Source organism: Gymnodraco acuticeps, unplaced genomic scaffold (genome assembly GCF_902827175.1).
Source record: "Gymnodraco acuticeps unplaced genomic scaffold, fGymAcu1.1, whole genome shotgun sequence".
NCBI lineage: Eukaryota > Metazoa > Chordata > Actinopteri > Perciformes > Bathydraconidae > Gymnodraco > Gymnodraco acuticeps.
Window position 1 is genome coordinate 823,479 of NW_022991123.1, and position 21,702 is coordinate 845,180.

General features: G+C 41.6%; 1 protein-coding gene across 1 annotated transcript in view; it reads left to right on the forward strand.

Moving 5' to 3' along the window:
- The first annotated feature begins 13,006 nt into the window (after positions 1–13,006).
- ctnnd1 (catenin (cadherin-associated protein), delta 1) overlaps positions 13,007–21,702 on the forward strand; it is a 32,900-nt gene continuing 24,204 nt past the window's right edge. Inside the window, 8 exon segments of the mRNA XM_034237117.1 lie at positions 13,007–13,147; positions 15,848–15,922; positions 16,153–16,278; positions 16,678–16,958; positions 17,528–17,618; positions 18,356–18,549; positions 19,377–19,638; positions 21,368–21,439. Of these exon segments, the coding sequence (XP_034093008.1) occupies positions 13,007–13,147; positions 15,848–15,922; positions 16,153–16,278; positions 16,678–16,958; positions 17,528–17,618; positions 18,356–18,549; positions 19,377–19,638; positions 21,368–21,439 (1,242 nt within the window).

Here is a 21,702-nt window from a genome sequence, read left to right on the forward strand (position 1 = left end):
CTTGACCACGCCGAGCTGTTTTTGTTGCCTCATCTCAACTCTTCTCCGGCTCTAGCTTCGGATAGTGTCAGCACAGCAGCAGCGGCTAGGCTAGGCCTGAATCCACCTCGCAAGCATTTATGGACTTTGAAAAACAAGCCTAACATTCTCCATAATTGGTAATGGCCTGTCTTTTTTGTGTCAATGACCGGTACTGCTGTTTGAGATTTGTCATGTGTGAATAGAGTGAATACCTTTTTATTTTGGGGAACTTGTTTGTTTGTAAACGGAGCGTTAGCAGGTTAGCTAAAATAACACGAGCTAACTCAGCTAGCACTGGTGTATTCCGGTCGTTAGCTTGATGAATAACTTATCTAGAGTGAGACTTCGGGAAAAGTTATATAGAACCAATACATGCAGTTAAAATGGGTTGATATCACGATGATTAAATATGCTAATTAACCAGCTAATGTAACATTGAAAAGCTACTATAGCAGTCTATTACATGAATGGTCTAGTTTACGTTGTCTGGAATAACGTCATGCCATAACATGTCGAGTGGTTTCTATGTGTTGCGTTTAAACACCGAGGCAGCAAGACTTCTGCGCCAGTTTTTTACAGAGCTATCCAGGTAATTAAGACAGGTGAGAGTACACGGAAGTGACCGGCCAGCCCGCCCCGTCACATACCGTAAGATAGGAGTCAAAGTCCAGTCTCGGCTTACTTGACTTTCCTATTATGTATTCTACCTGAGACGCCCACTCTCTGCGGACAGGGAAGCTGCACGGTGCGTTCAGGTGAATATGGGGGTTGTATTTGTCGGTTTATTGTAATTTTTGTTTAGGTATGTGTGTTGAAAATGTACAGTGGAGACACACTGTTTAATGTTTCAGCAGCTGTCTTTTGATGTGGTCTGTAGATGAAGGCAGGAGTCGTGGTGGTGGTGGAGCTGCTAGGGGGGGAGAAAAAAAAAGCAAGAACCTGTTGTGTGGGTCTGGAAGTGTGGGGTGTGGTAAGGTAGCAGGCGTGATTGTTGCTTCATTATTCAGTCCCTTGTCTACTTTTCAATTTACAGTTCTTTGGTGTGAACGGATGCTGTATTTCTCAGAGGGGCCTGGCTAAAATCTGTCTTAGTGGAGCACTTAGACTGAAAGTAGCAAGCTTACTCTATTTTTGAATTTCTGGTTGAGACATTACACGATAACAATACATAAGCAGACATGTTTGACAGCTTCAAGTAACTGTGATTTCTCGATTTTCATTGGTGCAGTCAGCTGATTGATGAGTTTCAGACAGTGCATGACTGTCACACTCATCTAAATACCCAGCATGCATGTCTGCTTTTTTTTGTTGACCTGCTGGAACAGAGATGGGAAAGATTGTGAGCAAGTTTGGACATGCAAGTTTTTCAGAAACGTCCTCTCAATGAGATTAAAAAAGGAGGGGCTGAAAAAAGTTGTGCATTTCTTTTTGCTGCCTAGAGTTTGTTACGAGCCATTTTTTCTGTGGGGGCTGAAGTCTTTCTGCTCAGCCAGTTGTTTTAACCAGGGCTATCATTTGTGAGCCTCTGTAATGACGGGCTTTCAGAGCACTCCACGGGTGTGTCCCTCTGACACACAGAAGCTGGGGTTTTCTTTTATTTGCTCCTCCTCCCTGTCGGTTTTCTCTCTCTCTCTCCCTTCCTCTCTATACCTCCAACGGTTACACCTGCAGTCTGTGTTTTTATTTGAACTGTGAGCACGGCTTTCCGTGCAGGGGCGGACGTGTGAGAAAACAAAATCAAAGTGCACAGATTTATAAAGCCGTGAAGCAAAACTGTCGCACTGTACCCTCCCTCAATGTTCATGGTTAACTTCCTTGGAAAGGTTGCGAGTAATTTTGCACTTTTATGGTCCTCACTGCAGCAATTTATTTAACCCACTTCCTTGTTAAGTGGTAGCCACTCTCTGATTGCAAGTCACCAGTGGGAAATCTTTACCAACTGCTGAGTGCTGGTTCTTAGTTTGCCTGGCTGTTATCATATATGAAATGGCTGGAAATGTTCATTATTTGGCAAGTTTTTACATGTGTTTTGAAAAATGATACTAATATATTATGGATTCTGGTTATGGTAACATCTCATCATTGATTGATGAAGTTGAATTAAGGACTGATTCCTAGATGAAGAGCTGGTTTATGTTGACTAATGGCGCATTTCCACTGCAGCGGGTAGCTCGCTTTAAGCGTGCCGAGCCGTGCGGGGACCGTTTTTGGTTGCGTTTCCACTTGGCCTAGTACCGGCTAGTGGGTCCTAATTCACAGTTTTTCTGGCCCCATAAAATCATGGTTCTAGGGCCAGGAACAACCAGGCTGAGTCGGGCTGAGTATGCTAGACTAGAGAGAATCGCTGGCAAGGGGGCTATAACTACAACAAGATGAACATATTTGACCGTGATTTAATTGTAATACACGTTTCAAAAATGATGCCGAAGTAACAACATACTGATACCGGTTAGTAAAAACCATGAATTAATGCTTTGACAAGTCTGCAGACAGACGGCAGGCGAAAAACCCTTTTAACCTGTTAAACCCCGAGCCTGTTTTTCAGGTATCAGGCTCCAAAATGACATTCCCAGAACAAATGACCATATCTTCCCTTCTAAAAGGGTTAAATTAATAATCTTTTTTCTCAAAGTTATGATAAACCTGTGAGTTGGATGTAGAAGAGTCAGAATCAATATAGATGTTTTTTTATTTTAAAGAAAATTCAGATTGAACATGGTAAAAAACTGTAAATTATAGTGTCCGTCCAAACATTCTTTTTTACTTATAGTGAAAACTAACCTTGGATGATGGGTTAGTAGACTAAAAGCTTTAGAAATCCAAAGTACAACATATAATAAGTACCCTGTATCAAGATGTATGCAAAAACAAGTGATATTTGACCTTTTTAGACAGATTTAGCAAAAAAAACCCTCTTCTGGGGCCATTTGGGTGGATTTTCCATATCTCTGGCCCCCCTTGCTGGATTTTGACATGTGACATCTCTTTCTAACCGTCAGAGCCAATGGAATCGAGGGGAACTCCCACCTAGTCCTTATTTGGTAATGTGTGTGTGTTAGACTGCCGCATTGCCAAGACTGGAAGCAGCAGCCACTCTGGTGGCTACCATTAGCAGCTAACTTTTGCTCTGCGATTTTTTACATAAAATGGAATTATGGATTATAAATGAAATTTTTTTTTATACAGAGACGTTAAAAACCTATGGATTAACCGATTCAGCTGCGTTTTTTCTCGTTTTAATGCCATTGAACACGTCTTTTGATCAGATTGACAGCTACGGTGAGACGATCTCCCTAGAAGCTCCGTAAAGGTACGTGTTGTGATGTCTGTGTTGTGATGTCTGTGTTGCTTCACCTGTCGCGAGTTCGGATCACTCAGTGATGATATATATATATATATACCTAAATAATCTGTGGAACCTCAGCTTTAATCGGATATCTTGTACAGTTGCAAGAAAAAGTATGTGAACCCTTTGGATTCTCCACACATAGCATTGTGTGTTCCTTCCAAACAACTCAACTTTGGTTTCATCTGTCCACAGAATATTTTGCCAGTAGTGCTGTGGAACATCCAGGTGCTCTTTTGCAAACTTCAAACGTGCAGCAATGTTTTTTCTGGACAGCAGTGGCTTCCTCCGTGGTGTCCTCCCATGAACTCCATTCTTGTTCAGTGTTTTAGGTATCGTAGATTCGTCAACAGAGATGTTAGCATGTGCCAGAGATTTCTTTAAGTCTCTAGCTGACACTAGGATTCTTCTTCACCTCATTGAGCATTCTGCGCTGTGCTCTTGCAGTCATCTTTACAGGACGGCCACTCCTAGGGAGAGTAGCAACAGTGCTGAACTTTCTCCATTTATAGACAATTTGTCTTACCGTGGACTGATGAACATCAAGGCTTTTAGAGATACTTTTGTAACCCTTTCCAGCTTTATGCAAGTCAACAATTCTTAATCGTAGGTCTTCTGAGAGCTCTTTTGTGCGAGGCATGGTTCACATCTGGCTATGCTTCTTAAGAATAGCACATTCAAAACTGGTGTGTATTTTTTATAGGGCAGGGCAGCTTTAACCAACACCTCCAATCTCGTCTCATTGAATGGACGAGATTGGCTGACTCCTGACTCCAATTAGCTCTTGAAGAAGTCTTTAGCCTAGGGGTTCACATACTTTTTCCACCCTGCACTGTGAATGTATACATCGTGTGTTCAATAAAAACATGAAAATATATAATTGTTTGTGTGGTATTAGTTTTAGCAGACTGTGTTTGTCTATTGTTGTGACTTAGATGAAGATCAGAACACATTTTATGACCAACTTATGCAGAAATCCAGGTAATTCCAAAGGGTTCACATACTTTTTCTTGCAACTGTATGTGTAGCTACGATAAGTAATAAGGGTACTTTTATCTTGAGTTCTGTGCCAATGTCCATTAGCATTTTTCGCTAAGGGGTCATTTAGATGCTTCTTATGAGACTTGTGTTTTGCTTTGGTAAAAATGGTTTGTATCGTCAGTTAGCTGAGATTATTCCCGTTAATCTGGTATAACACATTAATAGGTTATTAAATATTAAGATCCCCTGAGACACAGTGTCGTGAAAAAAAACCCCAGGGGACCCTGGGTTTTAACAGGTTAAAATGCGGGTTTTCTAAATGGAGCTTGGCTAAGCTAACAACTACAACAAGATGAACATATCTGACCGTGATTTAATTGTAATGCACGTTTCAAAATGATGCCGAAGTAACAACATACTGATACCGGTTAGTAAAAACCATGAATTAATGCTTTGACAAGTCTGCAGACAGACGGCAGGCGAAAAACCCTTTTAAAATGCGTGTTTTCTAAATGGAGCTTGGCTAAGCTAACGTTATATATGCTCCGACCGTCCACACTCACAACAACTGCCAATACAGACATAAATAAACCAGCGACTGTATTCACTATGACACAGGCAGTCTGTGGTTTGTACTTGTTTAACTTTTGTCTAGTTTCTGAACAGATATGAAGAGCTGTGAGCTCTGAGTGCTAAGAGCTAACGGCTAACGGCTGTGTTGTTTTTCTGGGGTGCTCATTGAAGATGACGTCACGGCTCCACCTACACTGCGTTACTATAGTAACTACCCCAGTTTCTAAACTGTAATGGAAGCGCAGCATTAAAGTGAGCCGGGCCTAATAAGGCCTAACCAAACCGAGCGAGGCCAAGCGAGGCCTGCAGTGGAAACGCGCCATAAGTCAGGCCGGAAATTATACACCCAGCCAGGCCACTACCAGTTGTTTTTTTGTGCCATTTTGCTAGATTTATTTGTCAATATTTACAGTGTTGCTGCCCATAGTGATAGCCCTATAGTTTAGATCTACTACCCACAAATAAACATATGGACATGGGTTACTATTTAAAAAAAAAAGAAAAAAAAAAGGTTAATGTATTAAGGAACCTATCCATGTGATTTTAAGTGGGGGTGGACCTCAAATCCTCTAGGGGGGTCCGGGGGCATGCTCCCCCGGTAAGATTTTTTTTTTTTTAAATGTTGGAGTTAAATGCATCAATCTGGTGCACTTTGAGGGGGAAATAAAGAGACTAGATCTATGGAAACACCTATATGAAACAGAACTGTATACATTTAAATAATTATAAAATCATGGCCATAACCAAGGCAATAACATACCATTTGCAATATGAAAAAACACTGAAACTTGTTTATTTATTTATTTTTGGTTCATTTATAGTTGTGAATGAATGAATGAAAACTTTATTACAGACTCAGGGTCCAGATAAAAGACAAGACATTACATAGATAAAAGACGAGGCATTACATATAATAAATTACATACACAGCATAAAAATAATTCATAGTTTTAGAACAATTTAAATCAGTGTCCTACAAAGAGACAACTATACCAATGTCTCCACAGCTGCGATTGGTAGCGTGTAGTACTATACCTTATGTTCGATAAGGCCAAGAGGATTTCATTATCAGTCATTAAGCCGGCAAATACATTTATACATGAGATTTCTTAAAACAGCTTGTAGAGTATTGACTCCTGCAGCCACAAACATTTCACTTGCACTAGACCATCGAGGTCTCTTCAGCAATATTCTCATGGCATCATTATAAGCTACTTGAAGTTTCCGTAAACTTGCTTTTCTGTAGTTTGACCACAGATGTGCCGTATAGAGTGGTGTGCAATATGCTCTGAACAGAGACATCTTCACTCCATCTGTACAGTCTGTGCTCCTGAACCAGCCTCTCCTGTCTCCTTCCTCTCCTCCCTCTGCCCCCTGCTCATCTTTGACGCAGCAGCAAAGACTAGTTTTAGCTCTCGACAAGTTTTAAAAGTGTATCTTACCTTTTTTCACCTAGTTAACTTTTTTTTTTTTATGCATATTTTGACTAATCACTCCCCTCTCAAATGGAAATATGTGTTTACATAAATGGTGACCAAACCGTTTGAGACCCACTGAGAACTTAGACTAAGTTAACTATCTAAACACTCAGAGTCCTTTACCTCACCTGAGCTGAGGTTATCCCGAGCTTGAATGACACACAGATTAATCGATTTTTAAATCGCGATTTGAAATGATGCGATTATCAAATCGCAAAGCCTGCGTTTTTTTTAACATTCTTTTTTTTTACAATTTTTTTTCTTTTTTCTTTCTTCTTGTGTCAGTCATCCACACCAATCAGAAGTGCTGTGCTCCACATGTAGCAGCCATTGTTAACCAATCAGAAGTGGCCCATGATAGAAGGTGATAGACAGATTGATCCAATCACCTGCCAAGTATTTTTGAAAGTGCCTGTCCTTTCCAAATGGCTTCCAATGGAGCTTTCCTAGATGGTTTGGTGAAACAAACCATCTGAGTCAGGTTAGTAATGCTCCATCACATGTTTCAATATATTACAGGGTGAATCTTAAACTGAAGATTGACTTTAAAGCAACCCCAAGTTTCATGTAAGTTTAGTTATTTCACTCGTAGCTCGGGCTGCGGGGGTGCTAGAGACGGGAGTATGTTGATGCGACCTTCCTAGCCGGAGATACGGCCGCATTTTACAGTAAACTTCCGTTGGGTCGCTTAAAAACAAATATCGCGAATCGCAATCTCAATATTTGTCCAAAAAAAATCGCAATTAGATTTTTCTTTTTTTTTTCTTTCCCAAAATCGTGCAGCCCTAACACAGAGACCAATCAAGGGCTTTGATTTATGATCTGTATGACAGTGGCCATGTCGGCAGGCCACATCATGTAGACAGCCAGTCACCCTGTGTGAGGCAGTCGGACCCACATTTGCGCAGCGTTGCGTTCACAATACATAACAAATAAATAAATAAATCCTCAGGCCAGCAGGCCACTTAACAGGGTACAGGAGGCGTAGAGCGAGGGATCATTGTCCACAAGTTAATTTGATCGCAGATGGCGTCGTGGCCGCGGACGGATACAAGTTAAAAAAGAAAAGAAAATGGGTCGCAAAATATACTTGGGCGGCCGTTAATATACCTGGGCGGCCCGCCCAAGTAAAGTCTATGTGTGGGAAACCCTGTTGAAATAAACAAGCGTTCATTGTTCATTTCCCACAGCGAAACATTCAGCAGATCAGTCTATCAACTGAAAAATAACAAACATCATTTTATACTGGTAATAAATAAATGATTAAGCAAGAAGAAATACCAAACATTTTCTATTTCTATCTTATTAAACATGTGTCATATCCGTTGATATCATTGTTAGTTCAATATCTTGGACTGTTGGCTAGACATGTTTCCTTTTGAAATGGGCAGAAATCAACTATGGATTTATCAAAAATAATAATCAATTGCTGCCCTCATTGGACAGGATATTTCACCCAAACTAAAAGTAAGTCCATATCATGTCTTAGGAGGAATTCATTTGTAATGTGGGCATGATAGCAATAATGTAGAGGTATTTATGGTTTATTTCCCAGCTTAATCATCAATATATCTCTTTGCTTCATCTAGGTGGACATAGACTTAAATGGTTGCTCCGTTTTTGGCAGTTTTTTTTGCTCTGTGAGTTCCAGTTGCCTGCACGTTTCCTTCCTCACTAAGAATAGTAATTTGGCATTCTGTAGACAGCTGGCCTTGCAGCGGTCCCGGAAAAGTGTGAGTGAATGAGTGTAGGTGGGCGTGTGTGCATGTGCAGCTACCACACTGTAGGCCACATGGGAGATAGCTAGCTAGAGAGAGAGAGAGAGAGAGAGGGGGGGGGGGATGTTCATGGTTTCATGTTAGGACGGCAAAGGCGGTAGTATTTGGACTAAAGCCAAGGTTAAAACACACAGCTCACAGACAAAGGCCAAATCTCTCTGTGACCATTCAAATGAGGCTGAGTCAGCGGAGCACTTGGCCAAGCCACAACAGCATTTTACCATAGCTTCACCTTGTGTGTGTGTGTGTGTCTCACAACTACCAGTGTGTGTGTGTGTGTGTGTCACAACCACCAGAGCTGCTGAAATAGCAATGATGGCATATTATATACTGCAGTCACAATACTCAGTGGGGCACTGGGTGATAGACGAAAAGACTCGATGCGAGTGTGTACTTCAAACTTTCAAAGACACTAGTCACATGAACACAACAAATGTGAACAAGCTCAACAACACAACGATCAAGTACGGAAGTGAAACAAAAAGGATCCTCCTTTTTCACCATCATTAAGCCAAACACTATATTAATAATCACACTATCACAATAATTAATCTGACACTTTCACAAATAAATAGTAATTCATAGCAAATATAATTCCGTAATTTGTATATTTGTCTATCCTGTGCTTTCAGCCATATTTTAATCCAGGACAAAAGTAATGTAATGTAATTGTAATGCTTTAGTTTGCCAATGTTCAGCCAATTTAAGTTACTTTGTAAAATCTGGGTTGGTAGTTCAGTAACCCATCGTGTTACATTAATGTAGTTAAAAGTACACATTTTTCCTGTAAAATGTGGTGGAGTAAGAGTATGCGTAGCCTAAAATAAATGTAAATACTGAGTAAAGTACAAGTATGACAAAAATAATAGTAATGTACAATACTTGTAGTAAATGTACTTGGTTATATTCCACTGCTGCTGATAAGTGTGTTGGTTGTTGGCTCCGGACTAAGTGGCTTAGTGGCGTAATTCCACACCTATCCCATTAGCAGATATGATTTAGCGCTGCGGCTAATGGCCTTCCAATAGCTCAATGACGCTGGCTTTAAGTGGCTAAAGCCATTTCTAACTCTCTCACAAGAAACTGTTCCCTGCCACAAGAATGTAAGTGGCGGGACTCGCATAGCTGTGGAGGTTGTGTGTGTCTGTTGCACTGAGGCACAAGAGACTATCTTCCTCTCGCTATCAGAGAAGTGTTGATGTTTTGATAGAGTCGTGAAGAACAACCCACACTGGTATGTCGACTTATCTGATGTACGGTGTCAGGCTCGGTCCCTGATGCAAAACTTGATGCCTGCTATAGACTTACCTCAAACATTTATTTGTAGTTTGCTGCCACATCAAGTTTCCTTTTTGTGTTTGGGATCACAGCCTAACCCTAGTGGCGAAGGAATGAGTCTAAAAACCTTGAAATTAGTTAGCATTCTAGTACTTTCGGTTCCATCGTCTTAAAGTCAAAGCGTTTATTAATGGGTTTTTGGTTAGATGCCTAAAATAAGGTTGGTGGTTTACACTAGCTTAAGTGATGTTCTCCTTATGTTCCCTGACATGAATAATGTCTGTAAATACTAGGGATGCTCTGATCAGGGTTTTTGGGGCCGATCGCCGGAATCAGAATCGGCCGCTACCGATCCGATCATAGGGTGGGTGGGGGCTATGGGGATCTTCCATTTAAAGTGATGTTTAAAACTCAGTTAATGGGGCTAATTTTTATATTGCTTCAGTTTATAATCGTAATGGATCGAAAAGTTCAGATTCATTTTTCAATAAATGATGCGCTTCCACAAAGAACATAATTATTACATTCAAATGAAGTACATTATTCAAGTTTACATTAACTTTGGATAATAACACGGGAGAGATGAGCGGAAGCGCTCTCTCCCCCTCTCCTGACAGTCTGTCAGTGTCTCATGCAGCTCACTGATCCAGTGAGTGACCCGACCGTGAAGAATAAACATATGTAGGCTATAACTAGTTTAGCTTGTTCCAGAGGTAAATCAAATGGCTAAGTGTGTTAGGTCTAACTCTTAGTGTGTTTTGCTCCGCTGACCGGTCCGTCACAGCGGGCAGAGCTGCAGGATTTCTGCTTCACACACGTTGCATTCCGCTATTTTATTGTGTTTTTCGGACACCTTGAACAACTGCCAGACTGGTGAAGCCATTTTGGCGAGCTTGTTTTCCCGCGCACAGAGAAAAGTGTCATGTATTTTGCGTCATCTGATCGGCTCTCTCACACTATTAAGAGTGAATATCGGCCGATAACGATCGGAGCATCCCTAGTAAATACCCCACTGGTGATTAATGAAGCTTCTATGTGTCATAACAATGACAGTTGCTAACTAGTGACTAAATAAGACTAATATTTCAAGTTAAGTTGTAATGTACTCTTAGCTTTTCACAGGGGGTTACTTATACCCACTTGAGATCATTTTAAACCATCTATCCATTTGCGACCATTATCCACTGAAGAGGCACTTTGTCTGTTTGTGGCCGGACGCCCTGATAGAGTCAGAGAAAGTAATGGGGCCCACGCTCTCTTTCCAGGATTGAAGTGTTTGTCTGGGAAGAGCAAACACGTGCTAGTGTTAGAGATGGAGGGGAGCAGCACAATGAGAGAGTGAAGGGCTCCCTTATTAGGACAGCTTCCAACAGCTGAGACAGGATATAGCACGCTAAATCTCACTGTGGAATGTATGACAATGGAGCGTGAATGTCTGCGCTTCTGTCCTGAAGTGTGTTTTTACCCTTACTCAAATGGAAAAGAGAAAAGTAATCGAGGATATTATCGTCAGCTACGCACACTTGCCACCTTTTTATTTAGTCTCTGACCCACATACACAATCACTCGGCCTGCTCACACAGATGCGTGCTCACACAAACTTCATACAGGAGTCTTTGTTCGCTCGGCCTAGTCCTTTCGGGGCACATGACAGCAGATTTGATCTCCATGAGTGACTGAACTTTGAAGTAGAAAATGTATTTAGCTCTGGTTTGGAGATGAGCCACGCTCATGTCATCCCGTTATTAGACAGACACTGTTCAAGGAAACTTCCCCCGATTCGTCATTCAAGACAAAGTCTGAGGAAATACACTTTGTCATTGTCTTAATTTGGTCTGTAGTGATGTCTTTTTTATTATCATGACTCTGTCTTAGGTCATCTATGGCATGTTTTTAAGCATTGTATTCCACAAGTTCTCTTTCTTGTTCATTTGTACCCTAACTGAGTGAAAGGACATAACTTTATTTGTGCAGAATGGATCATTGGTATTCGTCCTGACTCCTGAGTGAATGCTTCCACAACTAGCGGTCTTCTAATTGACCTGCTTGTTTTGAAGTGCCTGTTGCGTTCACTTGGAACAGAGTGGTGTGAATCAGCACTCCCTTTTTACATTTGAACAATCATTAAACTCACCATGATAGGAAAGTGAACGTTCAGGAGGAAGATCAGACCGGCTCCACCAACTTTTGAAAAGTGTGTCAAAGTTTCTGAATTATTCCTGTTGTCTGAGATCACCATTGCTTGATTTGTTTGTTAGAGGGAATACACCTTGGATTATACAATTGTTTGGCACTATTGTGCAGCTGGTTTTGTCTATAACATTCAAATCAGCTTGTTGTTGTTGTAGCTCCTAATGTTTTATCAATGGAAGCTATTCGATGCTGCCATAGCTTCTCATTTAATCGGGTTTATAGATTGAAGTCCAACGCATATATAAGGTAATTGAATTGCTGCACCTTTAGGACCTTACTTCGGACTCTCTTTTGCTTTTAGTTTGTAGAAGTAAAAGCAGTAAGGCCTTAAATAATTTGACCTAATTTAATCTGTGGTTACAGTTAACTATCATGTTAAAATAAATGCACTATTATACCTTGCAGGGTAAGTGTAGTACCAATAAAGAAAACTAAAAGAATATTTTAAAGGAAAGACATGTTTTGGGGCATTTACAACATTCGTGGGGAACTTTTTAAAAAACTGTAAATGTAGCTTAAAATGAATTAAATGGTGTTTTATTACGATAGTGGTCTAAACTGGTAAATCATTGTATTTTATCTTGGTGTCAGTACTTGCCACAATCAAGTATGTTTTTGGGGCCATTCTGATTCCTCTTAGGTAGTTAAGCCCTTTTGCCTCTCAAACTGAAAACATCTCCTGCCAACTCTCCTCTGAGCTCGGGGATGCTCCTCCCAATTAAAAACACCTCTTGCGTCTTGCGCTCTGTAACTTGATGGTGCGATGCCTTCTCGATAACTCCCCTGAATGCTCTCACATTTTGCACTCGTCTCCCCCTTCCTTCCGCCCTTTCTCAGCACCTTGGAATGAAGAAGTGTTAACAAGCTTGGCTGGCTGCTGCAGCAAAAACACCTGCTGTAATCGTCTCTCGTCATGCATCTCACTTTTCCTCTATTTTTAACCGTGCAATGCAGTAGGTGAGGAAACGTGCCGAAGATGTGACGGCTTTGCTTCTACTGATGCTGGTCCCACCTTGAATTCTCAAGAAGCTCTTTCTTTGTGCCTGCTGTTCCTCTTGCTCCTGTTCACATTTTCTCTGTACCTGCGTCTTTATCTCCGCAGTTCTCGTTTATCTTCCCTTGCCTTTCCTGCGTCAGCACCTGCTGCTTTCCAACCTTTACATTTCAACTTCATTAGCACCTCCCAGATGTTCACTGTGACACAGCTCTTCTGCCTTTTTATATCTGTCTACATGGGTGATTTATATGTCTGTTCTTTAATGAAATCCCGGTGTTGGTTTGAATCTCTTCTGCTCTCTGGTGTTGACCTTTGTCCTGTCCTGTCCTGTGCTCTGATCTGCTCTGCTCCCAGCGTGTGAATGGAGCAGTGTGCGAGTACGGCCTCCCTGCTGGCCTCGGTGCGGGAGCAGGAGAGGCAGTTTGAGATGCTGAGCCGAGCTCTTGAGGAGGAGCGGAGGTCGTGTGCCGGCACCTTGCCCCGCCCCCTCCCCAACATGCAGGTAACACGGAAAAAACTCCCCTCGCCCCATTCCATTTTTTCCCCTCCATCACGCACATTTTCCATCGAAAAACGTCCCTCGCATTCAACCTTGATCCGAGCAAGTTCTTCCTATGTTTCATCTCCATGGTCACCTCCATCCCTTCTGTGTAGCCTGGCTGGATTGTAGTGCATAAACCAAACCTGCTAGCTAGGTTAAATGTAGATAGTAATGAAGCATGCTTGAATTTTCGGTTAAATAAAGGAAATGAAGCTCCCCCAGAGTGGTGCAGAGATATTTGTAAGCCGACCTGGAAGTTAGAATCGCAAGTGCTCCCTCAACAAAAGTCAAAGGGATTTTTTACTGGATTTTCCAAAAAAAAGTTCTGGGCCACACATTTTGTTCAGCAGGATAATCTCCACATATTAACAACAACTAATGTCAGGCTATAAATAAAACGACATCAAAGTTCCATGGCCTTTCGTCCCAACCGCTAAGGTGTTTGCCGTGATGTCGTTTAGTAGTCTCTTTTAAACATTTGTTAGCAACTGCTGTTTTATGACACAAGCTTCAATATTTTATTTTGTAGAACAGTAATATTCCTTCATGTTGTTTTAAATGGGCCCTATTATGCTTTTTGGGGTTTTCCCGTTCGTGTAGTGTGTTATTTAGTTTTTCAAAATGCATGCATGTTAATGGCCTTCAAATGCTAAAATCCCCAAATTCCCCCCAGACGAGGGAGTTTTTTCTCCCACACATTGTCACAGTAGAGGCACAAAATACAAATATTAACTTGAAAAAGAGCACATTATCTCCTCTTTAAAAAGACTCGACTTGGACAGGAAGGAACCAGAATTGGTTGCATTTGAACTCATTTCTGGGTTTTAGGACTAATTCCTGCACCACTCTTTAGCTTTCCTGAGGAGGTCCTTTGTCCTTTGTCCTCTGTTGCTCTTCGCGTCTTTTGCTGACCAATGTTTTTCCAGCCTCCAACGGTTCCTCAGTATTCTTCTCATTCAAAACAAAATGTATTGCATCGTCATCCTATCCCTTCACCAATACATCTTTACAACCAGCTGTAACTCATCATGTTTGTCTTGTCCGTGGAAGTTTGCATGACTTGTTTAACATTTTGTATGTTGTGATATTGGCCTTTTTCTGGACCATCATCAAGAGTTTACCTTTGTAGCTACAGTATGTCAGCCAGCTGGTTTATCTACGAATCGCTTTCATGTTCTGGAATAAGGAAGACGTCCTTGGCTACTTTTTTCAGCGGGACAAAGTCCGTTAACTGGTTTTCCTTCAGCCCTGTTTCATCACCTGTGAATTCTTGGGTCAAATCTGAGTCCGAGTGAGTAGCTAATACCATTTGTTTCACTACTTGCTTACACACCCTGTGTAGCATGCATGAGTCATATGCCTGGTTCAGGCACTGTCGGGTGACTTCATACTCAGACAGGCACACCTACGCACTCTCGCTCATTCTTTTACTTCCTTATTGACACATTCTGCTATTAGTGTGCGTGAATAAACTGGCACACACGCATACTTTTGGCCCTTAGGCAACCTTTGAAACACACAGGACTCCCTCACTTTCTGTCTTTGTCGCACATGCATGTGGGCAGCAGGACACATTCCAGCCCCAGGTAATTCTGGAGGCTGATAAGAAGCAGAAGCATAGTGTGTGTGTGTGTGTGTGTGTTCGAATGGGACAGAAATGTAGCCTGTTCTAGTCCTTATCTCTGCCGTGTGTGTTTACATAGCCCAAAGGCTTCGGCATGCCTCTGCCACTCTCCCAGGCAGCGCAACACAACCTGAGTCTCCACTGACAGGTTCCCACACGCTCACATCTGCCATCACACACTTTATATTCTTCTCTGAGTCCTTGCCTGAACTAAAGTGTGTGTTCATATACCAAAAGTATTTGGGCAGATTTAGGCAGAGAATGTAATTACGAGCAGCATTCACTTGTTTAGGTTTTTAAGATTGAGAATACAACATTACTGTCAGTATGACATGACTGTATGCTATCTGATCACAGAAGGGATCTACCCCCGTTAACCCCCATGCAGCGGAGATAAGAGAGGTGCGTAGAGCTCCCCCTGTGGCTGGAATGGGAAGTTAACACCCATCACCACTCCCTGGCTGGACATGCCGGTGGTGTTGAATTTGTTGTTTTTGTTTGTCTCTCTTTATGGGTCATTATTCATTACTAATTATTTCATCTTTTCATTGCATTTTACAGTTCATTCACAAGATTGTTGGATGAGTGTGTTCCCTAGAGTTCTATGTGTTCATCATGTCATCATACTGTTTTTATTTTTTATGTGAAACACAATGCTAACATACTTTTTAACTTTCTCTGACTTTTGATAGGTCTTTTTGAGAAGGTTTGTTTCTGGTCGGCTGTCATTAAGAAGTTGCTTGGGTTGAAGAATTGAAATACATGTTTGCTTAGTGATTATTTTCATTGACAATTCCTAGCGTAATTTATTTTAGTTGCATCACTGTAAGGAAACACATGTAATTGAGCAGCACAGTAATCATAGCACTGAAGCCTTACAGAATAAAGCTGCTTTCACTTTACTGTACATGAGTAGCCTGTCTGTCACTCTGGACGCCTTTAAACGGATGTGTATGTGATGTGTTCAGACACATATAGTCCTTCCAAGCAGTGATTGTGTGTGTTGGATTCCCCTCATGTATGTTTCTTCTCTTCAGAACGGTCGCATTCCTTGTGATGCAGACATAGAGAGGCTAACACTGAACGAGGGTTACATCAACGGGACACATCACGTAAGCATATTCTGAAGACAACTTTTTCTTTCCGTGCTGTTTAAATCCTAAGGGCCGCCATATACACCAGGGACCAGGGTTCAAATCTGGCTTGGCACCACTTGCCGCATGTCATCCCCTCCGTCTCCTTGTCTCTAAAATACAGTCACTTACCGCCCAAAAACATATTAAAAAAACATATCCTTAATAAGACCAATATTCAAGTTTTTTTCCCACTGACATATGTGCAGTTCAGGATGGATCCTGGACAGATGGTGCAGGAGACGTACACGGTGCAGGAAGACCCTCAGGAGGCTCCACCTGTTATCTCCGTGGAGACCAATGAAGACGGGACCACGAGGCGCACAGAAACCACGGTAACTTGAGAGGATAAACATGGAAATGACGAATTGACTATATAAAAAAGAGTTTTGAGTTGCATACATCTGAAGCACGTCAGTGACATTTTCTTTAAGATTGCATCTCTAGAATTACTCTTAAGTAGGGATGCACCCATTGCAGTCAATACCAAATAACAATTTGGCCGAGGCTGATTCCTAAAAATAACTGCAAAACAAGCTTTTAGTTTATGGGTTAATAGGGACACAGAGTACCTAATGACATGGCCCAGCAAAACAGATACACATTAGCTCCTGCCGTCAGAACATGTCACATTATTTTCCAATATGGCTAACATACATGCGTCTTTACTTGTAAGTGACATCATTTTAAACTTACATACTAAATGTTGTCTCTTCACCCCTTCGTTCTTTCAGGTAAAGAAAGTAGTAAAGACCACTACCACTCGCACAGTCATCCCCTCCGTGTCAGACACACTGTCCCTGGATGGCGGGGGTTCAGTGACAGGAATGAGTGCCTGCACTGGACCGGTCTACAGACAAGCACAACCAGCTGGACCCATGGATTACCCCACTCACACTGTGCCCCGCAACTACCAATATGGACCGCCAGCGGGCTACGAAGACTACCGCACCGGGCCCCCGTCGGAGGCCTACACCAGCCTGAGCCGGGGGGCGCGCATGGACGATCGCTACAGGTACAGTTTGTTGTTGAAAGCCATCAAGAGAATCTGAATACTTCATTTATCCCAAGGGGAATCAGGGTATTGTGATAGTTTCCTACTTTAGAATAAAATAAAATGCAAAGATATATAAAATGTTTTAATTGGTGGTGGCTCAGGGGTGAAATAGGCCTCTGCCAATAGGAGCGGCAGTGGTTCGATCCCGACACATGCTGTCCATACGTCAAGTGTCTTTCTGCGAGATACCTGCTCCTGTAGGCAAATCTATGGGATGGAAAAGTATGCAAGTTGCTTTGGATAAAAAAAAGAGAAGAGAAAAGCATCACATAAATGACGTCATGTAGCGTAACATAAACAAGTTAAATTAAATAATAAATAAAACTGATTATGAAATAAAAAATATGAAATATTTGTATTGACTTAAGAGGTCAAATATGTGCACGTTATACTATATAAGTAGCAGTAAATATGTAAACATGTGTATTACAATATATACCGTGGTGTATGAGCATTAAAAAAGACAAGTAGACTTAAACTTTGAAACTTTAGACTCATCTTCTCTGCCCCTCCCTCCCCCTCCCCAGACCGGTCCATCCTGACGGTTACAGAACTCTGGATCTGAACTACAGAGCCGTCAGCAGGAACCAGCTGGACCCCTATGCTGCTCAGCCTCAGGTATGATCAACAATCAGCAGCTCTGACATGCTTTCACCTCTCTGAACCCAGAGCAGAGTCTCTGAGGCCTCTATGGAAACACTTATCACACTATAAATCATAACAATTATACAATTCAGGTTCAATTCCTTTCACAAAAATTGGATACAATCTTTATTAATGAGATGTTTTCAGGTGACCACAAGTGTTGCTAATATAAGAAAAATCCACTTGCTACACACATCCAACTGTTCCGACATTACAACCTCCTGTGCGTCCTCACCTCTGCTTTATGTAAACAGCCTGCAGTTCAGTTTAAGTTTAATGAGCTTTTATCACATGACTGTCTGTCATAGCTGAGTCATTAGTGACTTTCCAGTTGCTCTAAGCTGTGGAGAATCTTATGTTTTCACAAGATATGGTGTCTGGAAATGAGAAATGTTATCAAAAAGTTATTTTGATACAAAAAAAATCACTATTTTAGATTTTGTTCCTGACCAAAGCAAGGATAATTATATGTTCAAGGAACGTTTGAATTTGAAAAGTTAGACAATCATTTCTGTTTTGCTAATTTCCGACTATGATAAATAAGTGCAATAAACAAATCATCATCGTTGTTGGGTTCAGAGGGTTAATTGTTATCTGACACACTCAATTCAGTGCTTTGCTTCCATGCTATATGTAGTGAACACATATGCAACCCGTAGCATTGGTTTACCAACAGCATTTGACTTGTATGATTTATTGTCCCTGTGAAGGTTGGGCGTATGGGAAGTGCCGTGGAGCTCTCCTCCATCCCCAGGTTTGTCGCGGAGCCGTACGGTCTGGAGGACGATCAGCGCAGCATGGGCTACGACGAGCCCGACTACGGCATGGGACACCAGATGCACTACAGCACCGTGCCCCGCAACCTGCATGGCTACCAACATGGGCCCCCCCCACGCAGGGCTGGGTAAGACATGTTTTTTTTAAGTGACACGAAGAATTATGATTCTATGTGTGTATAAGAGTGATGTTCCGTCCCGTCTGCAAACAATTATATTTGAGAGAAACGTCAAAGTAAAGAGAAAAATATATCGGATTTATATGCGACAGGTGGAAGTGATATTGGCACACCAGAGAGGGCAACGTTTTTTTGACCAGACACAAGGAGGCCACAGGAAAGACAAAACAAGAAGACATGAACAGATACTGCCGTTGTACTATAGGATATTGTATCTTTGAAAATAAACTGCACAAAACAACGTTCTTCCCTGCGTAAGATTCACTAGCTGGTGCCTTAGCAGCAGTTCACATTTTGATTTCATTTTCAGTTTTATTTCTTTATAGTTTTGCAGCTAAAGGCTGCCATTTAGTAAGTAATGTTATTCTCTTAATTCTCCAATTCCAAGTGTGTTTTTATTGCCTTTATCCACATAATATCTTCACAACATCAATATATCGGGTTTTCAGTCTGAAACATTTTGATATTGCAGCGGACTCTAAGGAAATAACTCAGTATTGTCTACCTTCACACTAACACAGTAACAGTTAGACAGTGCAACCGTAGGAACATAGAATATTGAGAGTTTCCAATTGTTTTCTGGTTACGTTTTTAGCTTTGTTAGTAAACGACTCACACCTTGTGTATTCAAAGGTAGTAGATGTTTGTCACTGCTTTCTCCCAATTTCTATTACATATGATTTTCGGCCCTAGCACAAACTTTTTTCCACTTTCCCTCTCTGCTTGCATTGTTGGATGTCTATTTTCCCTCAACTCATATTCTCCTTGCTCCTCAGGAGTTACGAGGGCACGTTGGATGGCGACATGAGCGGCCCAGGGGACCAGTACTACTGGGGAGCCGGAGCCCCACTGGCGCAGGGGGAGAGGGGCAGCATGGCCTCGTTGGACAGCACTCTGAGGAAAGGTCCGGGTCCCGGCCCCGGAGGCTGGCGTCAGCCAGAGCTGCCAGAGGTCATCGCCATGCTGAACTACAGGCTGGACCCCGTCAGGAGCAACGCAGCGGCCTACCTGCAGCATCTCACCTACAAGAACGATAAAGTAAGAAGTGCAAGCGTATATGTTTATGGTTTATATCGTATCCAGTGTGATTTAGACTGGACTTTGACTCAGGGTAATTTGATGGGGAGTGCAGAGGGCAGAGCACCTTCTGTCATGACTCATGATAATGAGTCATGTGTCTTCTATGCTTGATATGGGCATGTATGATGGAAGAGCAAAACAGTCTGTTGTTTTTCTACCAGAGTGGGAGTCAAATAAGTAGTAGATGGGTAGAACACTTCATTTAAGAACGTTTTCAGAGGAAAGCTTTTTTTATTGCTTTTCTCTTATTGGATCATTATCTAAATCAAAATACTTTACTTTCCTGGGGGGAATTACGTTTTGTCACAGTTGCTCTATTTTCAAATGAAAAATTATTTTAAAGATAAAAAAAATGGATTGATTATTTAATAAGAAAGTTTCCTACCATCAACGCAACATAAAGTTTCTTCTTCCTTTTCTCTGTTATACGGCATAAGGCTCCAAAGTTGTTGAACTGACTAGAGAGGCGCTCATGTGAATTCAGGACCCCCTGCAGTTTGTTTTGTCCAAAGGCTATTCTAATAAAGTTTATTTGAAGATAACACACTGCTGCATCCTCAATAGTGTGGACAAAAGAGAGCAGTGTTACTTTGTACAGATCTACAAAGTAACACTGCTTTAGTGTCCCCCCCCCCGCCCGGAGCGGAGATTAAGAAGCAGTTTCTTACGGCGCGCTATGCATGGGGTTTCCAGACATGTCGTTTGTTTGTAGCCTTTATTTAACCAGGTGAAAATCCCATTGAGATCAACAATCTCTTTTTCAAGGGAGACCTGCAGCACATTGGTTACACAGAAAAACAACAGAAAACAAAAAGGACATCAATACAACATAATTACAGGGGTATACATTAGCAACCTATTCACAATGACAGATATCTAATAACATTTCATCTATCCGAGCTTTTAAATGATGCAAGGGAACCAAAATGCTCAGTTTCAATTTGTTTACATAGTGTTCCAAGCTAGAGGAGCAGCACACATAAAAGCTTTAGTACCTAAACAGTCCTAGCCCTTGGCACATGTAATAAAAACAGATCCTGGGATCTTAGGCAATAGCTACTTGCCACTCTCTGTGAGATCAAAGAGCATATATAAGTTGGTAGTTTACCCAGCATGGCTTTATAGATGAACATGTACCATATCGTTGCAGTAAATTAAAGGGTGTTTCATGTTGTCGTTGCTGTGGACCTTCTTAATCTACCTTCTTTGGGGGCCCCCTTCTGGTCCAAGCACTTGCCTGCCTTGCCTGTCGGCAAATGGCGCCCCTACACACACACACACACACACACACACACACACACACACACACACACACACACACACACACATACATACACACACACACACACACACACACACACACACACACACACACACACATACACATACACTTTCACATATACACACACACACACACACACAAAAGAACATATACATTAATTTACATCAGAATCAGAACGTTTTTATTTTTTTATTTTGTATAATTTTAATTTTTTCTAATGGGACACAAGGTTCGGTCCGGATTGATTTGCAGTTCGGTCCGGATTCGGTCCTTGGTCCAGAGTTTGAGAAGCCCTACAGTAGAGGAACAAAATACAAATATGAAACCTGAAAATGAGCATTGAGGGCCGCTTTAAAGCAGCCCCCTTCCACATCTCCGCTTTATGTCCATCCTTTTGTTTTCCAGGTCAAGACTGATGTGCGTCGAATGAAAGGCATCCCAGCACTCGTCTGTATGCTCGACAATCCAAACAGAGAGGTGAGTCCTGCTTTCTGTTCATTCCTTACTCAATAGAAGGGTGTTTGGACAGGACTAGGTGGGGTAAAAGAGAAGCTTAAGGGATGTAGTGTATTTGTTAAGTAACAGTGCGTGTGTTCATTGGACTCAGACAAGGTCAACTTAACAAAGGAACTAGAAATAAGCATTAAGTGTTTGACATCTTGACTTGGTCAAATCCTGTAGGTCAACATTTGTGCTAAATATGGTTTTGGCCAAAACATTCTGTACGTTTTTCTTTCTCC